General features: G+C 35.2%; 1 protein-coding gene across 2 annotated transcripts; it reads left to right on the top strand.

Moving 5' to 3' along the window:
- Window positions 1-100: 100 nt before the first annotated feature.
- On the top strand, window positions 101-20,959 carry LOC112053188 (nucleosome assembly protein 1-like 1). Of its 2 annotated transcripts, none has more exons than XM_024092513.2 (9): window positions 101-233; window positions 603-723; window positions 7,209-7,416; window positions 8,868-9,022; window positions 9,587-9,717; window positions 10,412-10,572; window positions 11,556-11,744; window positions 13,161-13,283; window positions 18,565-20,959. In XM_024092513.2, exons 2-9 carry the CDS (start codon window positions 620-622, stop codon window positions 18,679-18,681), a joined length of 1,188 nt encoding a protein of 395 aa, XP_023948281.1. In that variant the 5' UTR covers window positions 101-233; window positions 603-619; the 3' UTR covers window positions 18,682-20,959. The 2 variants fall into 2 exon arrangements, with proteins under 2 accessions (XP_023948281.1, XP_023948283.1); XM_024092515.2 differs by lacking the exon at window positions 18,565-20,959 and adding an exon at window positions 16,051-18,059.
- The last annotated feature ends 494 nt before the right edge of the window (window positions 20,960-21,453 follow it).

Below are 21,453 nucleotides of genomic sequence, written 5' to 3'. Positions count from 1 at the left end.
TAATGTTCTTTCGCAAAGATACGCATTTATTTTTCATTAAGTCACCCTAAGTCACCATAAATATTTTATAAATACAGCAACACAGTTTTCCGGAAACGTTCAATATGAGTCACTTGAAGTATTACTGCTACTGCTTCTTCGTTCACCTTCATTCCTGTTGTTTAATTCAATCTTTGACTCAACTCAATTTTCGCCGCCATCTTTCTTTTCTCCCAAGTCTTGTCGGCTGGAAGGTAAGTTAGAAAATTCTTAAAATTAATAAAACTATGAAATATTACATATAAAAACATGAAATTACATTAGATTTACGTTTGTGCTTACTAATTACAATACTATTTGAAGTTACAAAGTGAAGTGTTCGCTAATAAAATGGGCGACCATGTGGTCGGCAACTGATAGGTTTTACTGCGCATTTAAGTTCCATTGAAAAAAACTTTAAATTCGTTTTAGATTTTGAAATTAAGCAATTTGGAGGCATTGTAATCTTAAGGAAGTGCGTTTCCATATTTTGCGATTGTTGAAATTTGTGTTGTTTTTTTCTTTACGAAGACCGGTGCCCGGCAACGTGGCGTACGATTTTCTCAAGTCGTTATTTTTTTTAGCGTGAAAAGAATCAAAGATGACTACTAACGAACGCACCGGAGACGCTACATCCGAGGTAGAGTCAGGAGAAGAAGAAGAAGTCTTAGGCGGTGGTGAATTGGCGGCACATCTGATAAAAAGGTGAGGTTAGCCAATTAAAATTTGAACTACGCACATGTTTGACCGAAGAATGAAAGAAACCATGTGTTAAGTGTGATAAATAAATTAAATTACACATACAATTATATTTAGAAATTAAAACAAATATTTAATTTTGAGAGTTATTTTGTCAACGAGTATTGCCTGTCAATGTCATGAAAAATTAACATTGTATGGGGCTTAATAAATGTTGTGGTTTTTTACGATTTTCCAAGTTCTTCAAAGTTCACAGTATCTTGATTAAAACTTAGAATTGCATTTAACATAAGTAGAATTTAATGATTGATTGACAAATAGAACAATCCATAAATGAAATTCTAGAGCTTGGTGTCTAGGCAATTTTACCTTATCAATATTTGATTTAGAGTCCTAACTACAGTTACTGATAAATTTGTACTGAAACAGAACTCATATTTTTTTTAACATTTTTCCTTTCATACAAGTTATAAGAATGCCCAAGTATTGTTTAAGACTAAGCTTGGTCTACCTATCAAAACCACATGAACATCATTGAGCAGTCTTGGAAGTAAATTTATACAAAGAATTTTAAAAATATTGTATTTGTTTTGCTGCTATAATTTTTTTGGACAACAGATACCTATTCTTATTTCTACTTAATCCCAAGTTAAAAGGATTTCTGTCTCTGTAGATTTTTACAGTACCTTTTGTAATAAGTTTAAACATACAAACTCGGGGTGGCAAATCTTTGCTCCTGTGATGTAGCTCCAGATCAGGAAGACTTGGGTTAGAATCCTAGGCTAGGCTATGAAATTTAGCTTTTCTTTATTTTGTTCCTTTGCTAGGAAAGGGAGAGCAATATTTTCAATGGGTTGCTATTGGTTGACAAAGGAGAAAGTAGATAGTTCAGATTACAGGATCTTTTATCTTTAGGAGATATCACATTTATATATCTCAGGCCTTAATAAGTAGGGGGCCAATAAAATATGCTGATAAGGAAAATAATTGTTTTGATTGAATTGAGTGCAATAAATTTTTTAATGTAATTATCTTTAACTAGCTAATGCCGCGCGGTTTCACCCGCGTAGTTCCCATTCCTGTACGAATAAGGGTATAATATATAGCCTATAGCCTTCCTCGATAAATGGGCTATCTAAACACTGAAAGATTTTTTCTAATCAGACAAGTAGTTCCTGAGATTAGCATGTTCAAGCAAACAAACAAACTTTTTAGCTTTATAATATTAGTATGGATTTAAAATTTCCCTACAACACTGCTCATACTCTGCTGACTTATCACAGAGAATATAACAAAAAAATATCTTTAGTTAAAAGATGAGTGAGTATAACTCATGCTTCCTCCAGATAGGATGTGAGTTGTGACTCGTAATGATTCATTCATTGTTTCAATTAATTTTTATAGGCCTCTGTAACTATTTGGTGGGGTTCTACTTACGTGTTCCTACATGACTAAGGACATGGTAATGTGGTGTGTAGGAAGTGTTTTTAATAGAATAGAATGAATAATTGTAATGTAGCCTCAATTTAGCTCCAATAACCGTGATAAAAGGGGTGGACTCAACACTTGTCAATCCCTGGACTGATTGTCATACCCACTTCTAACAATGTCTTGACTAATCCTAATAAAGGGTTGAGACAGTTTATTTTTCACACTTTTCAGTTGTGTACATTTTAAGAAATTAAATATCACATGTCTCAAAAAGTGAAGGCAAACATCGTGAGGAAACCTGCATAGCAGAGAATTTTCTTAAATTTCTCTCGTGTGTGAAGTCTGCCAATCCGTATTAGTCCAGCGTGGTGGACTATTGGTCTAACCCCTCTCATTCTGGGAGGAGATTCGAGCTCAGCAGTGAGCCGAATATGGGTTGATAATGAACGAAGATATATAAAAGAAAGTTTTGCTAGTTACACGATTTTTAACTCCAGAACTGCTGGACCAATTTGGCTGAAAATTGGTGGAGAGGTAACTTAGAGCCAGGAGACCGACATAGGATACTTTGGGTAGGGTAGGGTAAGGTAGGGTAGGGGTAGGGCTTCACGCGGACGTTGTAAAAGGCGTCCGCTAGTCTTATATAAACTTTCGCGTTTACAATAGTAGGATATTAGTGACTGTGCATTTAGCGCAGAACTAATTTGAACTTGAAATCTTGGAGTAACGATACAAAGGCGCTCCGTGAGTGAATTCGTCATAAAAAGCAATGATCTGCTAAAGATTGCGGGTCATTGACCCCGTGAGTCATTCCATGCTCCACTTGGTCTACAACTAGGGTTGCCAACCGTACTATAATATATAGTACTGTACTATATTTGAGGGTCTCCATACACACTATTGTAGAAATGTATAGTACGCAAAAATACTATATATTTTAATTTAAAAACTTTATGAGCATCAGTTTTTGACAAATGCAATGGCGTCTAGCCTACCAGAACTCTTATTGTGTTCCAAAAAAAAAAAAACAAACAAATTGAAGAAATTTCTTTTAATTTTCAAAAATTTAAAAATTAAATGTGAAAAAGCATACCTTTGCCATTCTTCTTTCAGAGATATATATTGGTTTTTAAAGTTTTTTTAACATAAAATATTTGTTGTTAACCGACTTTCTTTTATTTAAGCATACTAAATTTTTTTATGCCTAAATTTGAAAAATACTAAATTTTTCTGAAAAAATGTTGGCAACCCTATCTACAACGTGTAGGTAATGAGTCTGCACTATACCATTACCGTAGTCTGTAGACATAGTTTGTTAGACTGCGAATTCTAGTGCAAAAATTTACTTTGATATTGATGTCGGTTTATAAAGGTAGGTCTACACATGACTTGCTCAAGATTATTACATATTCTACTTTGTTCGCGTTATAATTCAACTTTTATTTTTTATTCATGGATAAGTTATGGTAGGGGAATCACGATCACAATGTTGTTGTTGTGGGCTCTTCTCGGACCAAGGCGCGTTTGGAACCCTCGTAACTTTAGTTTTAAATTTCGACTATTATTACCACCACTAAATTAAATCAAGACAATCTTGACCTTTCAAAAGTGCTTGTAAACTAAGCCTAATTGAAATAAATGAATTTTGTATTTGACATGATTTTTTATTCAATCGCATTTTCAATGAAAATCATTAGAAAAAACTACAGTAACTGACGGACACTACACACGTACAATTTAATTGAACAGTTCGACTGCAGTTTAATTGAACTGCACGACTGTAGCACTTGCAAAAGTCCTACAGAGAGTTACAGACTTGACGGTAAACTTGAGCGTGAGGTATTGGTTTATTTTTGGTACATTTACCTATCATATTCCACTACATTTGATTGTAAGCACAAGCAAACTATGTATTAGCTGCCAGTATCCAGCGCCTCCCTATAACCCACTTAATGTTGATTGATGTTAGGAAGAATAAAATGTAATGTTTCGTTAAATAAAAAACTAACGTCAGCCAGACACGATCAAGTTTGTCAGCCAGTTTGCAACGCCCTTGAGGATTTGGGCAGTGAAAAATAACCAAATATGATATTGATATTTCATTCGCCACTCACATCCCTATACTACAGCCTTTCTTGATGTGTACTGTTTACCAACAAAGAAATTAGAAATGAAGGTAGAAAACGCACGTAATTTCATAACTTATTTATTTTAAATGGTGTATGGTTTGTTTATAAAATTTTATTTACAATATATTAACCATATCTACGTGTACCAAGTTTATTAATCAAATTTATTTTCATTAATTTAAGAACAAGTTATAATTATTATTAGGTGTGAAATGACTAGTGATTTATACCCTTATTTTTAATTTGTTTGTTAGTAAACAGTACTCATCAAGAAAGGCTGTAGTATAAGCGTCCTGCAGACTTGACGGTAAAATTGATCGTGAGTCACTGGCGAAATATATTTTTTTTATTATTGCATCGTCTGGTGCACAAATGTAAACCACGCCTTAGCAAGTGCCCGTGTAATCGTGCTCCAATACTCGTTTTGGGGTGGATGACTTGTGAATGTCGCGGAACTTCGTAGCGTCTTCGATATGTTCTATTGGATTCGTTTCGTAAAATGAAGTAGGAACAAAGTACTAACAAGAAACATTCGTACCAAAGACTGTGTGAATGAATAACTTCGTTTCTCGAAAATGCTTACGAATTACGGTACGAATGTTTAACAATCTTTCTTTGGTACGAATGTTTTAAGAAACGAAGTTGTTCAAGGACTTTCTGGCTCTTTTGAATGTCTAGTCTGATCGGAGGACAAAAGAAATATATTCATTGGTAGATTATTAATAAAACGTTTACGCCTTTATTGCGTCGGAATAGGGATGATGACAGTTTTTTAAATTGTATATAAATTAAGAGTATACTAATAGTAAAGCAATTTTGTAAAAGTAACAGGGTATCTGCGATCATTACTTTCGGAGCTACAGGGATTTAAAGAGTCAGATTTGCGGCGCTGCCGCGGATCCCTGAAAAACGCCCCATACAAAATGGCTCGAAAAAGTGACGTCATAGGCATGTAATGGTCGTTAGATTTGTATGCGCGTTCAAACAAAATTACTAATATCTTTGTTATTTGTGCGTTTATCTTTATAGTTCATATATTAAAAAATGTCACATTTAATGTAAGGAAGCTAAAACTGTATGAATTTTCATCTAATTACGATAAAAAAATTTTAGTAGTTTTTGAAATTTTATAATCTCATTTATTTTGCAAATATCCACACAATCTTTGCTTTTTATATATAAATTAGTTAACATTGACCCTATTTACCCGAATGTATCATAAAAATCAATATATTCAAACCTAGTCATCATCCCCATTAGCTTCCATTTAAATTACACCAGGCACTGGAAGGTACAAGTTAAAGGCCTTTGAAGTTTGAGGTCTAATTTTTATTAGATAAAATTAACCAGCCAGTTGAATGACTAGACCGTTCATCCGTCATGACGTTGTAACAAGGTGGCTGAATGTCGTTTAGTCAATTAGTTATTTGGATGACTATGAGTTCACAAATGTTGTAAATACTAGCTAGAAGAAGCCAGTGACTCCGTTCTCGTGAAATCGTGAAATTATAATTTTCACAAATTCCAGGGGAGCCGTGGATTTTTCAATATGAAACGTAAAAAATATAGGTAAAATCTATTTCTAATTAAAATTTAAGCCAAATCGGTTCAGTAGCTTCAGCGTAAAGAAGTAACAAACATACACACTTTCGCCACAGCTTTCGCCTTTATAATATAACCTAGCCGACGCCGCGCGGTTTTACTCGCGTGGTTCCCGTTCCCGTAAGAAAACAGGGATAATATATATTATATAAGCCTATAGCCGTCCTCGATAAATGGGCTACACTGAAAGAATTTTTCAAATCGGACCAGTAGTTCCTGAGATTAGCGCGTTCAATCAAACAAACGAACTCTTCCGCTTTATAATATTAGTATAGATATGATAATTACTTCTATAACTCCAATCCTTACGTGGATGATCCAAGTATGAACCTACTACATACTGTGATGTGCACAAAGTGTAGGCACTTCATATACAAAAAAAAAATGATTTTTAAAAGCGGTCCAGGCATCTTCGAGTAATTGGTGTACAATGTACATCATGAAAAAATACCAATCAACTTGAGAACTTCCTCCTTTTTGGAGTCAGTTAAAAATAGGTTTTTGTAATGAGTCATCAAGGTAGGCAGTGCATTTTGCATCTATGGATTGCACGCCGCTGACTTTATAGTACTTTTTACTATCGCCAAGAGATCGCAAGACGTAATGAGTAATGACGCATCTAAGATACGCGTTAGTAGGTATCACGCTGGATTCATCGCCCGTTTGGGAAACTAGGCCGCGTATATTGTGCGTGTTTAGAGTACGCCTGATCCGTGATGTTTATTGCTATCTCGCCAGTTGCGTGAAAACTGTTCTAGAAAGTCAACAGTTTCTTTGTATTTGTAGGTTTAGTTTTAACTAGCGTACGCCTGAAATTCTATTTTTGACAAATCTGTATGAACAATTTTTTTTGGGAGAAAAAGTAGCTTATGTTATGTACCAAAGCCCTGTGTATCTCTCTCTATACCAAATGACAACCTTATCGGCCGTGAACAGTTAAGACAGACAAACTTTACTTTCGCATTCCGCATATGAAATATGGATTAACTGTTCATCGAAGTATTTATATATTTATGAATATTTCGAGAAAATTATACAAGAAATATTGTATTGAGGGATCAATAAGAAAGCGCAGTGACGGTCGACCCCCCACAAGGTGGACTGACGATATCAAGCGAGTCGCAGTGATTTGCTGGATGCAGGTGGCTTCAGTATCGTGATGTTTGGAAGTCCCTACAAAAGGCCTATGTCCTGCAAAGGACGTCCATCGGCTGATATGATGAATACGTATTAGGCCTGCGTCTCATTCTGACAGAAGACTAGTGCTCAACAGTGAGTCTAATATGCGTTGTTCTGCATGTGCTAAAATGTAACCTATTTGTCCCACAGTGGCATCACCCGCAACGAGATGATAGCGGCGATCACTAACCGCCTCCACGCCGAGGCGATGGCGTCTCTGCCACCCAACGTAAGGCGGAGGATCCGCGCGCTGCGGACTTTGCAGAAGGAGTTCGCGGATATCGAGTCCAAGTTCTATCTGGAGGTGCACGCTCTCGAGTGCAAGTACGAGAGGATGTACAAGCCCTTGCTTGAAAAGGTACCAGTGAAACGTTAAAGTTTGTTCTTATCGTGTACTATAGCTTGGCAAATTCGTTCGTAGTCCGCGCGGGCTGGGAGGGGGGTAGATATGCCCCGCGCGCACTACTTCATACCCGCGTTGTTTTTCCCTCTGCCCTGCGCTTTAATGAGTACGACTTAACTTCAAAACTCCAAAGCTTTAGCACAGGTTCTATGTGGATATCGGCGACCACTCCATTATTCTTGAGATTAACCATGTACGCAGGAGAATTGTGTATTATTCGAACTCTGGACCTCATCGTCTGTAACTAAACCAGCTTACCATAGGACCAATGAGGCAGTCTATGTAGATACTAATATTATGGTTAGTCTATGACACACCCCGCTCCCGCCGATCGGTGCCAACCGGGAGGAAACTTATGGCTCGCCAATCGCTTTGGCTTCGCTTTGTAAATTTCTGATATATTTTGTGTATGTATGTACATCTTTATCTATAGCTGAAAACCATTCGAAATCTATGGTAGTACGATAGAACATACACTGCGTTGTGTGACTCCCATGCCTAGTTTAAATGTTCATCAGAATGACGTAAATACTTGTAATGTCCCGCGTCTGATAGTTATATTAGTGCCAGGCTCCTATTTGACGCGCTCCGACTTTTGACTTTTTTTTAAATTATTTTTTCAAGTAATGCGTGGTGGTTGATAAAATTCTGTTCTCTGTTGAATATCACTGAAAATAATACTGATACGATGGAGCTACAAACTGTTTCTTGTAGTATTAAACTTTGAAGTTTAAAATTTAATATATGACGCCGGTGCGATCCGCATGCTCTCGCAAATTCAGTGAAGCTTAAAAAAAGCGTTTAATTTCTTATGTAGGAAACCTGTCTCGAGTTAATCAAGTGTAACAGCACGCTTGATTACACACAGCAAAAGATGCGAGCTTATTTTGTTGGCTTACTTTGATTCAGCATTGTTCCGTAGTTTGATTGGTTTAAAACTAGGAATGGTTATCTGTATTTTGTCATGTCCAAAGATATAAAAAAAATGTATTAGGATTAAAGGAAATGTAGTATAATAAGGAAGTAGAATTTTCCCAAAAAAGCTTTTTACAAAAATATAGTAGTAGCGTTTACTTACCTGATGTTTCAAAGTGCTCTAGCATTAGTAAGCTAAATTGAAATAGATGAATATTGACTTTTGACTTTTAAGATTACTGACTGGACAAGTTAAAAACTCCAGGTCTTGCTTGCTTGACTTTCCAACTCTTGATAATTTTTTTTTTGTCCAAGGTTTTTTATGGCTATAATTTTTTTTACAAAATAGGTGGTTAAAATGATGACACAACTACACCGAAGTCTGAAAATCATGATTGATTTCCAACATGCATCACCAACTGAGGCTAAACCATTTCACTTTCCAACTATTTATAACTATAACCAGTCGTTTACTAGTGATGTTCTTCCAGCGCGCTCAAATAGTGTCGGGCGCCTATGAGCCGAATGATGCAGAATGCGTGAACCCCTGGAGGGATGAGAGCGAGGAAGAGGAACTGGCGCGCGCGGTGCAGAACGCGGCCATCGCTGAGGGGGAAGAGAAGAAAGAAGAGAAGGAACCGGCAGAGTTAGTATAATATTTCATTAGCTCAGTTCGAATATGCCTCTTCTCCTTAAGGGGGGTAGGAATTTGTTACAATTAAAAAAAAACATTATACTAAAGCCATACTCGAGGAGTACTGTTTACCCACAAACAAATAAAATGTGAGGGTATAAATTGCTAGTCATTTCACACCTAATAATAATTATAATTAACTTGTTCTAAAATTAATGAAAATAAATTTGATTGATAAGCTTAAAACAATTAGATATAGTTACTATATTTTGAATAATATTTTATAAAAAAAACAATACATAATTTAAAATAAAAAAAGTTATGAAATGACATGATATCTACCCTCATTTCAAATTTTTTTGATAGTAAACAGTACTCCTAGTGTAAGGCTTGATTATAGTTAAATCTTCAAAAATATGCGATATTAGTACCATTGTATGAATATGATGACACAATACACCAATTTCTGAAAATCGTGATTGATTTTTAACATGCATCACCAACTGAGGCTAACACACCACACTGTAAAAACTTTTTGTTTTTGTATTAGAAACTTAAACTGATGTGTTATTCCAGACCTCCCATGGACCCCAACGTAAAGGGAATCCCCGACTTTTGGTACACTATATTCAAGAATGTGTCGATGCTGTGTGAAATGATGCAAGAACACGACGAGCCTATTATCAAATGTTTGCAGGATATTAAAGGTACAGTATAATCTATACTAATATTATAAAGCTGAAGAGTTTGTTTGATTGAACGCGCTAATCTCAGGAACTACTGGTACCATTTGAAAAACACTTTCAGTCATTGATAGTCCATTTATCGAGGAAGGCTATAGGCTATATTATATTTTCAAAAAAATTAGGGACCCTTACTGAAACTCCAATAATGTAACCCAAGGTGTACAAAAGTTTTGTTTACATGGCGTGTGCGGCATAAACTATTGATGTTAGAATAAAATACAATTTACAAAAAAAAATTTACAAAAATAAATAATATTTACAAAATATTATTTATTTTTGTAAATATTATTTATTTTGTAAATACTTAAAATGTGTCCCTTATAATTATGACGCAGTCAAGTTTTATGTATTTTGAAATGCAAGGATAGATAAAGGTGTGTGTTACATGGATAGTCTGAATTATTTGACTTACTTTGTATGAAAACATAAAAAGCTTCTATTTTTTTTTTATTTTTAATATTAGTTATTCAGTTCGTATTCGTCAACACTTTGAAGTTATGGGAAATACTCTCAAGCATCCTCTATATGTAGGTTTTGCTCTTTTCTTATCAACAAGAAAAAAATCAGGAAGCGCTCATGATCACTTGATCAAAAAATCTTGTGTTATGTGTTACTTGACAATTCCATGATTATAAAATGATATTTTTCCCAACAGTGCAAATGTTCGAAGACCCCATAGGCTTCACCCTGGAGTTCCACTTCCTGCCCAACGACTACTTCACAAACACTGTTCTCACCAAGGAGTATTCCATGAAATGCAAACCCGATGAGGAGAACCCATTAGAGTTTGAAGGACCCGAAATTTATTCATGCAAGGTATTCTTTCTTTTTTATATTAACCAAAAATATTCAAAAATTAGTACTAAGACATCTGAAGCAAGAGGGATCATGCATTAATTTTAAATGCAGGAATAACTGATTAGTTTTGCAATCCCCTGAATAACTTGACAAATCCAAATCACCCGATGTATGTCAGATCGATTAACATCTTCTATGTAAGTTTCTTATAAACCTATGAAGAACATTAGGGTGGGTCCCACTATTTCTATTTTGAATTTCTATTGATAGAAATACTGGAACAGAGAGTCTCAATATTTCTATTGTGGGCGGCGGTTAAAAATGCGACGACAAAAGAACGCTAGCGTGCACATATAAACTGTTTATTTCCACTTTAGTTAAAACCTTCACACAACATCTAAAGCGGCTTGACGATGAATATATCACATGTGGATAAACAAGAACAATAACTTATCATTTACGTCAACTGCCAGAACCTTTTGAAAAAAATTTGGTAGAATAAGGTTTTACTGCTGTTTCTTTTCGGTTAATGGTGACAGCTAGAGACTGATAAAGTTTTCTCATGGTGGTTATTTGAGCTTTTACATAGGATTTTATATAAATTGCAAAAGTTTATATCAAATCCTGTGTCAAAGCATAAATGGTGAGAAAGCTTCATTAGTCTCAAGTGGCTCTGGTTCTTGCCTTATGTTAGGAAATAGAACTAGCGTTTTTTTCCCCGCAATAGAAATAGTGGGATATAATTTGGTAAAAACGCTTGTCCCATTTTTTCTATTTTATATTTCCATGGAAATAATGGGATACACCCGAACTTTATTATGTTCACTTATAATGTTTGCTTTACTTAGCGACTTGTTGAGCTGGCAGTAACTTTGCTACTCCTGCGGATCTCATTCTTTTTTTTCTGATTCAATCATGCTGACACTTGGAGCATAGCCTGGTCGATGCCACAATTGCCTGAGTGAACATGAACCTAATAGAGAATTTAAATTGTTGTACAGGGTTGCGAGATCAACTGGAAGAAGGGCAAGAACGTGACGGTGAAGACGATAAAGAAGAAGCAGAAGCACAAGTCGCGCGGCTCCGTGCGCACCGTCACCAAGTCGGTGCAGGCCGACTCGTTCTTCAACTTCTTCGCGCCGCCCCAGATGCCCGACGACCCCAACTCCACCCTCGCCTCGGATACGCAGGTCGGTGAAGCTTTGATTACAGTGAGTGATTTATGAGCATCATCATCATCATCATCATCATCATATCAGCCGATGGAAGTCCACTGTTCGGTCCATACAAAGTTTTGCCCGATACTAACCATGCTGGGCGTGCAGGTTGGTCAGCACAGTGCTAGATTACTCACGCCGATGTCGCTGCTGCCCGACACCGGATTGATTTAATCGATTTAATTCGTCGGTCGTCAGAGCCTCGTCGGTCCATCTGCAGGGTGCACCACGAGCAGGTGGGATTGGTAGTTGGGGAGGCTGATTGGTATTAGCCTCCCCCTTACACCCCATTTATGAGTCTTTGTTATAAAATAAACCGGCCATGTGCGAGCTGAACTCGCGCGCATTGATGGTTCCGTACAAACCTGGACGGGCTATTCTGTAAGCAATCCACAGTCCCGACAAGCCCACATGCCTGTATTGACATAATGACTAAGAGGCCGTGCAGACTATTTTAGTATTTTAGTTGAGTAAGAATAAAAATTGTTCGTACTTCGACTAAAACACTAAAGTAATCGGAACTAGGCCTTACATCGGATAAAACTGATTGTGTGTTCACACTTTTTGAGGTTTGGAACCCTAGAAAATGAAAAATATTACAGCTGGTGTCAAGAAACATGACCACTTGGAAAGTTACAACTAACAGCTGTGAAATAATTCAGAGAACTTTGCTCCATGGCCCAATGACCAGTTTTACTATTTCGAAAAAATCAAAAATTACGTCAGATTTTGTAAAGACTACCGGTTCAGAAAGCAGGTTCTACTGAGAAGAGCTGGCAATAAACTGTTATAAAAAAAATCATACATTAATTTTCATTTGCTAAAACTAATTACATTTTCGTTTACTATTCCTTCTTATGTTCGGCCTCTGAGCATCTTTATCATTTAAAGCAGAGTTCCCCAAACTTTTTTGTGTCGTAGACCCCTTGCCATGTTTTTCCGTGTTGGGTAGACCCCCTACTTACCTGATATTTATTGATTTCTTGTAAATTTCTAACTGAAGTTTAGTGTTAAAAATTTTCTTTTCTCAGGTTTTTACAAGTTCAAAATGTATTGCGACACAAAGCAAATACCAACATCCTACAACTTACACAATTTTATAAACATATATAATAATAATAAATGTTTTATCATAGGTACTTTTATAAATAATGTATATGTTTTGATATTATAAGATAGTATGATGTAAGTAAATAGGTACTATCAGTGTATGTGTTGAGATCCACTATCGTGGACCCCCATTTTAATTTCATGGACCCCCAATTTTTTTTTCGCTGACGTAGACCCCTTGCAGGTTGTCATAGACCCATAGGGGTCGATATAGACCACTTTGGGAATCACTGTTTTAAGGTATTCAATAAAAATAAATCGCCTTCCTTATTATTCCAGGCGTTACTGACCGCCGACTTCGAGGTGGGCCACTACATCCGCGAGCGTGTCGTCTCCCGCGCCGTCCTGCTGTATACCGGCGAGGGTCTGGACGAAGACGACGACGATGACTACGAGGAAGAGGTCAGTGATCCTAGCTTTGATTGTCGCCATAGAGTTATATATGTATAGAAACGCAATTTGTGCACCCAAAGTGATGTATAACCAGTGAAGGATTAAAGTAACTGGATGCCCTGAGTAATTTTCATTGTGTATGCCATCGTCAAGTGAACTACAAAGAAATATTTTTATTTTTAGAAAAGTTGTAATAATTTAAAACCCGCGGATTTCGATATTGCTTTGACTTTCGTGTGCTCGTTTTTTTCCCAGTTGGCTCTAGTGCGTCCCTAAATGGAATTGCTTAAATAACTTAAGGGCTATAATCCAAGGTTGTGTATAACTGACGTACAGAGTCATAACTAATTTGAGATTAGAAGTTTGGGTTTTGGCTAAGTTACAAATAACTATCAGAAGACTGGACTGTTCCATTTTGTTTTGAAATTTAATGTAAAATTAATAATGTCGGGTCAAGAGGCCTTTAATTGCAGTTAAAATACTCATGAAATGAATAAGACCCGCGTAGTTGATGACATCATGAATATATAAATTAAATACTTTTATAATAGGAGAGATTTTTCACTTGTGCATTAGTTGCGTTTCTATGTGTAATAATTCTATGCTTGTAGTAATATCCACATCAATATTGTGGCCTGTTTGCTGTACCATTTAGTTACGAGATCTTAGATATGAAGAATAAAAACGTTTAATGTTTTTTTACTAACTTCAATATGTCTTCGTTGTACGCCAGAAATGATTAATAATAATTGAAAAAAAAAGGGAAATACATGTAATGTTCAAGATACGCGCTATGAGAGAGACATATTGTCGACCAAGAGCGGCGACATCGAAAATATCACTCTCATTATGTTAAGAGTTGAATATGGATGTTGAAATTTGCTAGATTGATGTAGCTATTCTGTATTTTGTTAATATCTATAGTGAGAATAAAACAGCACACCTATATTTATTGATGTGGATCGATTTTGTTATTGGCTTCTGTAACACTTAATGCATAATAATGAAATAATTAGACCTTAAAGTACTGCTAAATCTTTAATTTACATTAATACATTTACTCATAGTGTTGTAGATGCCAATAATATGATCAAAAATAAATATGATAAAAAAATATCAGGTCTTAGGTGGGAGTTGTCTTTAAAAATGACCCCTGCCTACGCCTAATTTTATCTCCTATTTCTCGTTTATAAAAATACATGACTATAATATATTATTATGATAGTTGTACGTCTAAAAATAATTTTCTAAACTTACGCATGTTCTTCGTAAAATAGTAAATTCTCCAGCCATCTGGTAGCGACATGCTTCTAAGTGCATGGTAGATATTTAGTGCTTTCCTATACATTTAGTCCAAGTGAATGTTTTCCACACCCATAATCAGACGAAGGTACGGTATGTTTAGTATTTTTTTTTATCGCAGACTAAAGGGAAAGGATAGACGGAGCGCGCGGTAAAACATTCAGGTTTTGCTTGTGCTTTAGTGTAACGTATGTTTGGTATTCGTAGCCATATCTAAAATCTTTACATCACAATCAGTTGACGTGTATATTGACAGGTTACTTCTAGTTTTTTATAAAAATAAGTATACTTTCTCACTTACGTCTTTCTCAGTAGAGACAGTTCTCGAAAAGTTGCTTTTTTAGTTTTTGCCAAGATCATGTCTTGGGAGTATTTCATATACTATTACAGTTGAATATTGTGGTATCAGCATCCTCAAATGTGCTTTATTAAAAAAAATTTTTTCGATACTTCAACCTCCACCTGTATATTTTGGGATACTTCCGCATACCAAATGTCTTACATAAGGTCATACTTGCATTCCCTTATTTGTACAAAAAAGGATATTCTTTTTAACTACATTGTACAATGTGGTGCAACTTCAAGTAGCAAAGTAGTTTCGAATCATTTACTGATAAAAGTGCACATTTTGAATTTAATTTATTAATTTCGCTTCTTTTACTATTTCTCATAAATTCCTGATACAAATAGACGTCTAAAACACAACTGGTATAGTTTGTTTACTTTGGAAGTATGTTTGGCTTTGGATGCAGTGGTAAATTGTACAGATGAGCATATTTTGACAGACGGTCTAAAACTGAAGGAACATTCTTTAATAGTACGAGGATCCCGCATTGGACGGATCGCATCAAAAGGATTTTGTATTAATTGTATAGAAAGTCAAACAAGTGCGTCCACTGATCTGCATCCTAAGGATCGCATCGAACGGGTTTTATCTACCTTGAAAAAAATCCGTTTGCGATGCATCCGATACGTACCACGCGGACCTGGTTATTTGGTATAAGAAATAAATGCTAGAAAAAATTAATATTGACACATTGCAAAAAGGTTGCCTGGGACAATTATTTTTTTAATAAATCTATTTAATCTATTTCGATTTCGTCGGTTAATTAAAAAAATCGCATAAAAAAATATACCCAACAATTGAATACGTAAAGGTTCCTTGGTGTCACACTGCAACTGTGGTATTTCTAATGTCGTATATTAGACCATAACGAAACGAGCCTTAATTTTATAACACAAATGCGCTTGGACTATTTCATTCCGTCGCGCTTGGTCATATTACCACATCATCTAAAGCCAAACTTCTCGCAATAGATTGACTATATCAGAGTTGTTTATGACGACCTGTTCCGTCTACCTTGTTCCTTTAGTCTGCGCTTTACATATATTGTGCAAATGTTCTCATTCCTACGGTATCTACGTCTGGTTAGAATGTTGGCGACTGCACCAAAAGCAGTGTATTTGTTTTCAGGAGGATTCATACTCGGATGAGGATTCTGGTACCGAGGAGGTTTCCGACGCAGAGGACTGACCGTCGTCCCTCCTGTCCATACTACCTAGCATTTAAACCTATTAGGCCAACCCCCATACTGAGTCAATGCTACGTCATTGAGACATGCTATGTGCAAAGAAATTATTTTTTATAGTCTCGAGATGAAATTTTTCCAAATTTTCTATTCTATTTTTTGATTAGATAGATGAATATTACATGGCAAGTTTTAAGTAATATGATAGGAGTTTCTTAGTAGGGGGTAATAAATATGCGTATTTTGTTACGGCTCCTTCCCTCATATCGAAAAATATTTTTTTACCAAAAAAAAAAATGAATATTTTTACTCATGAGCTTTTGAAAAGTTTGAGAATTTGCTGTGGTGCTTCAAAGTCAATAAACTAGTGTTAAATTGTCGATTTCTTTCGGACGGTCATATTTAAACAAGTGATTATATTAATGGAGTAAATTGTTAGTGCTTGATTTTAATCATAATGACTGGTCAATATCCCGTTCTATGCATGGTTTATCCTTAGAGTAGATAAATATGTTTTAGACGCGTTTTTTTTTTCATTGAGGCTCTAGAGAGCAAATGTATGGATTTACCACGAACGAGCGGTGACAACAATAAAATTTTTTAATAATGCATGTTAACGGTAATCCTTTCTTACTGTTTATAACAAAATACCTATTATTGCATTTCTAGTTAGTATATTTAGCTATACAGTTCACGTTTTTATTTATTTCTATACATTAATTATTATTATTATTGTAATAGCGTGTATTTTTTTTTTTGTGTTTAAGAATTTTACGTATTCGTTTGTGTACTTTATAAAAAAAAATTCATGTGATATTATACTACTCTGTAAGGCTATAAATTGGATGTTTCCTAATTACAAATTAAGTTTGTCATTCCAACGCGGCGATCTGATTGCCGCGGCGCGATCTTTTCTAAATACGCATAACGCTGAATCTCTTTCGTGCCAAAATGCATTTTTTGATATCATCACTGTAGAACGAGAGCGTGTGATAGCTAGATCTTCCACAAACATAAAAAAAATATGAAAAAAAAATTTAGATAAAAGCATTTTTTAGTATGTCAGCCCATTGCTCCTAGAATAGGTAATGTGTTAGGCAACTGTTTAGACCAAAATGAGCTCTAATGGCAGACGTCCACTGATCCGCATCGTATGTATCGGACGCATCAAACTGATTTTTAATTTTACAGTAGTTATAATCAGTTAGATGCGATCCGTACGATGCAGACCAGTGACTACACTTGTATGACTTTATATACAAAGAATACTAAAATCCGTTTGATGCGATGCCTCCGATCCGTCAATTGGACGCCTGTCAAAATTAAACGTCTGTTGTAGAAGTAATCAAAGACAACTTTTTAAATGATATTGATCCAAATTGTAAACAACTAATCGCCTGAAGATTAAATAAACAATATAGCTGGAAGCCATGATTGCCTGCAATTAAAGTCTCTTTTGTAAACGTTTTTCAAGAAAAAATGAAAACTACAAGGGACTTGGCGAAGATGACTTAGCTTGAAGTCTTTGTATTAAGGCATCCAAAACTTAGGTTGTTTAAACCGTTTTGTGAATATCTATCAAATCTACCTATTAGTGAATAGGCCAACTGGTCCAAAGTCCATAGTTGCCTATAAAAAGATCAATAAGCTGACTAATTATTAGCTTTTATATAATGAGGAAGGTCTAGCCGCAGCAGGCTGTTAGTCCACTAAGAACATTGCAAACTGTGATCTTTCTCTCAGAGAAGAACGACTGAACATTAATTAGTAAGTCGTATAAATAAAATAGATGTATATTTTTTATTTATGTAACTTTTTCTATCGAAGCGAGCATAATATTAATTATATTAATTATAATATACAGATGTAATGCAGCTAGGTTTCTACGTACTGGTTATGGCTTTCGTCTTTTGGCATGATATACCGATGACATTAAAATTGTAAGCTTTTTATATCCATGTGTTTTATTTTCGACCTCTCTATATGCATGCGAGTTTATTTTTATTTTTTCATTATTATGGGTAAGTTTTTTTTAAACGCAAGCAGATGGTTGCAGAATTTATTTATTTTTCTTATAAAATAATTCTATGTAGGTATGGTTAATGTAACAATGTTTGTAATTTTCTCCGAAGAACTATTGAGTTCGATATTGCCTTCTTTTGTTTAGGATGACAAATAATGAACATAATTTAGCTTTCATTTGTGGAATAATTTTAAAATCGGTTCAGTGATTAAGCTGTAAAGCGGAACAAACAAACAAACAAATTTTCGCATTTATAATATTGCAATTGCTATATGGATTTTGGTCAAATTTTATCCGATGACGTCATGTTCATGTGTTAAAAAAGAGGTCAATTATTTTCAAATTGACACATACATTGTTGGTTTATCTAAATAATTAAATATATATTATTAATGACTAGCTTATGATGTTTTTTGACATTGAACTGTGTGACTAGGAGGAGGAGGAATGCTCCACAGAAGAGAGCGAGGACGAAGAGCCCGCGCCACGCAAGAGAGGCAAGAAACAGAACAAGGCGTTGCAAGAGAACCCCGCCGAATGCAAGCAGCAGTAGCATCCACACTTGTGCACTTGATTGCATGATCCAACACATATACTGTATACCACCAGTTGAATTTCAGTAGCAGGAACACGAGGCTCGAATGAGCACGGACTTTTATTTAGTTAGATGCCGCTTGGTTTATTTTTGTGTAATATAAATCCAATGGTGTCAATTATCAATTCAGACTGACTTGGCCTGGTGACGCGTCTTCACATCATGCTTTGCCACTCTACAAATGAAATAAAAATTGGCAGAGTATAAAATCGGTGTATACTTACACAACCCAATGCCACCATGTCGGTGACGCGAACGCTCGAGATTACACTAATCCAAAAAGTGTCTAAGGCGCACAGCACTCCGGGCGTGCGCCAGTCATGAGAATGTCGGTTTTTGTGCGTCAGTCATGATTACATTTCCCCTAACGAAAAGTGTCCAAAGCAACTAGAGTTTTCACTTCAATAAAAAATAATGATCATGTTTCATATGTCCGATGTACCGTAACTGCTTCTATATACGAAAATAAATACATATCATGAGTGATATTCGAAACACTTAATTCAATCGCCAGGCGTAATATGGATATTCCATGTGAAAAATTGAAGTAGGACGCAATCTAAGGTAAGAAGCGCGGTAAATTGGCGCTTTGCTTGCTAATATTTCGGGCAGACTTTAATGGGTGCGGTATCTAGATAAATACAAGTCCGTGGTTTGTGTCTTACTGCATTGTTAATACATGAAAAGGTATACTGTTTGCCTTTAGTAATATGATATATGTAATTAAAATGGCTGGCTACTGTGTTAGCACTGATTTTTCGAAAACTTTTTTTTTTACTTTTATCGTATGTGGTCTGTGACCAAATGGTATTTTTAATTATTTTGCGAATGTCTTAGACTTCACACGCATATTCTTTTAGGCTCCTAATATTCCTATCTTGAGAATTATTTAAATTGTAACTCTTATAATCGCAAGGTGCTTATTCAACGCTGTTTGAGTATAGTATATGTATTAAAAAATGAAAAATTGCGACCATGCCAGTATTGTCAACTGTATGCAGGTACATCGTTAAAAAGTAATACACGTAATGAAATTGAATAGCGTATATATTTTTATATAGTAAGGCTTTAGTGAACTTGTGAAAAACGTAATTATCGTCCCAAAATATGTATATTGGGAAGAAACATTTGATGACAAGTAATTTTACTATTCCAAGTCAAAATAAACCTCAACATGGGGCTAGATTTTCAGTTCTAGTGTTAGATTCGTGCCATTGGAGTATCCATTAAAAAGAAAATATTAGCCATAGTTAATATTCGGCAAAAAAGTGAACACACTTTAAAAAAGGATTTCTTTCTAACGACGTTGTTTATTATCATTATTCCAACGATAAATACTTATCTTTTGATATATCCTATTTGTAGGTACAGTTAATAGGCCATGCCTAGATTTTGAGCCTAGAGGCCTATGTTTTTTGATCGCAACATGGTGCTATATAAAGCTATTCACAATGTTCGCGCATTTGTATTTTATCTGTTATCGGCTATGAATTGATTGGTCAGTAAAATCTATAAAATCGATTTTACTAACTACTGATGAATGATTATAAAACTTATGTTGGTGGTCGAAAAGGCATTGACATATTTTTAACCGATTTCAAAAAAAAGGAGGTGGTTTCTCAATTCAACCGTATATATATATATATTTTTATATACGTCAAAACCTAGGGGGGCAACCGGGCCACAAATAAAACTTATTTCGTAATTGCTGATTTAATTTTTTTACACAATATGACGTCACACTAGAAAGGTGGGGTCGTAAAATTACGAAATTCGTATGGCGTTTTCGAACTTCTGGGTGACCCTTTATTCAAATTGCGATTAAAAAAAAATCAGTCTACCAGTTGCCATTATTATTATATTTTTATTATATATTGACATTCCTTTACCACAATTTATATAAATATTGTATATCCAGATTGGGTTGTAAACAGAAAACATACGTTCAGTATTTAACCTAAATATTAGTGGGAGTCATACATTAGTGAAATAAAAAAATATTCTCTGTGTATTAAGTTTGCTTAAGGCAGTTTTATTTTTAATAAAATGTGATGTAAATTATTTGATGTAAGTTATATCGGCTCATTTCATACATTTAACTGTCTTTGAGACTGTATAATAAGTAATCAATGCCAACTGAATTGTAAACCTACAGTTGAGACCTACAAGGGTTCGTACACAAGCTATTAGGATATTTCTACACAACATTTTTTAAAATAAATTAATTTTAAACATACTGTTTTATTTATTTTACCTTGCCTATTCAATATTGAAAACGCATGTGATCTGAATTTCCAGTCCAGATATTTTTCTTTTTTTTTTATTAGTTAGATCAATACTCAATGCCTTATTTTAACTCACTCACTTATAGGACTCAAACCTACCACACTACTCCAATGTGGGTTGGTGGGCTTAGTGTGATTATTTTTAAGACCACTACCAATCAAATGTTAATAATAATTGGGACCAACAGCTTGACTTGCTCTATGAGGCATTTTAACAGGTGACAATCTGAAAATTTTATAGTGTGATATTCGGTGTCTTAAGTGCTAGTTATTTACAAGATGTCTACGTAAACTAATCTCTGGTACAATAGACCGGCGTACTGTTCTTGTTCCAAATAAATTCGAAGATCTTTGATCCATCGCTGGTGGCGCCATCTAGGTTCCATTTATGATATAGCACCTACGGCACCGAGTTCGTCGGAGGTCTAGCGCACCGAATGTTCGC

This window comes from Bicyclus anynana, chromosome 23 (genome assembly GCF_947172395.1).
Source record: "Bicyclus anynana chromosome 23, ilBicAnyn1.1, whole genome shotgun sequence".
Classification (NCBI taxonomy): domain Eukaryota; kingdom Metazoa; phylum Arthropoda; class Insecta; order Lepidoptera; family Nymphalidae; genus Bicyclus; species Bicyclus anynana.
The sequence above is the reverse complement of the archived record's forward strand: the minus strand, read 5'-3'. Positions and strand labels throughout refer to the sequence as shown.

Excerpts from the sequence above, each read along its gene's own strand:
- LOC112053188 (XM_024092513.2), top strand. The coding sequence starts at position 620 with ATGACTACTAACGAACGCACCGGAGACGCTACATCCGAGGTAGAGTCA. Across the intron at positions 7,417-8,867 it reads ACAAGCCCTTGCTTGAAAAG|CGCGCTCAAATAGTGTCGGG; the intron begins GTACCAGTGAAA and ends ATGTTCTTCCAG. Across the intron at positions 9,023-9,586 it reads GAAGAGAAGGAACCGGCAGA|ACCTCCCATGGACCCCAACG; the intron begins GTTAGTATAATA and ends GTGTTATTCCAG.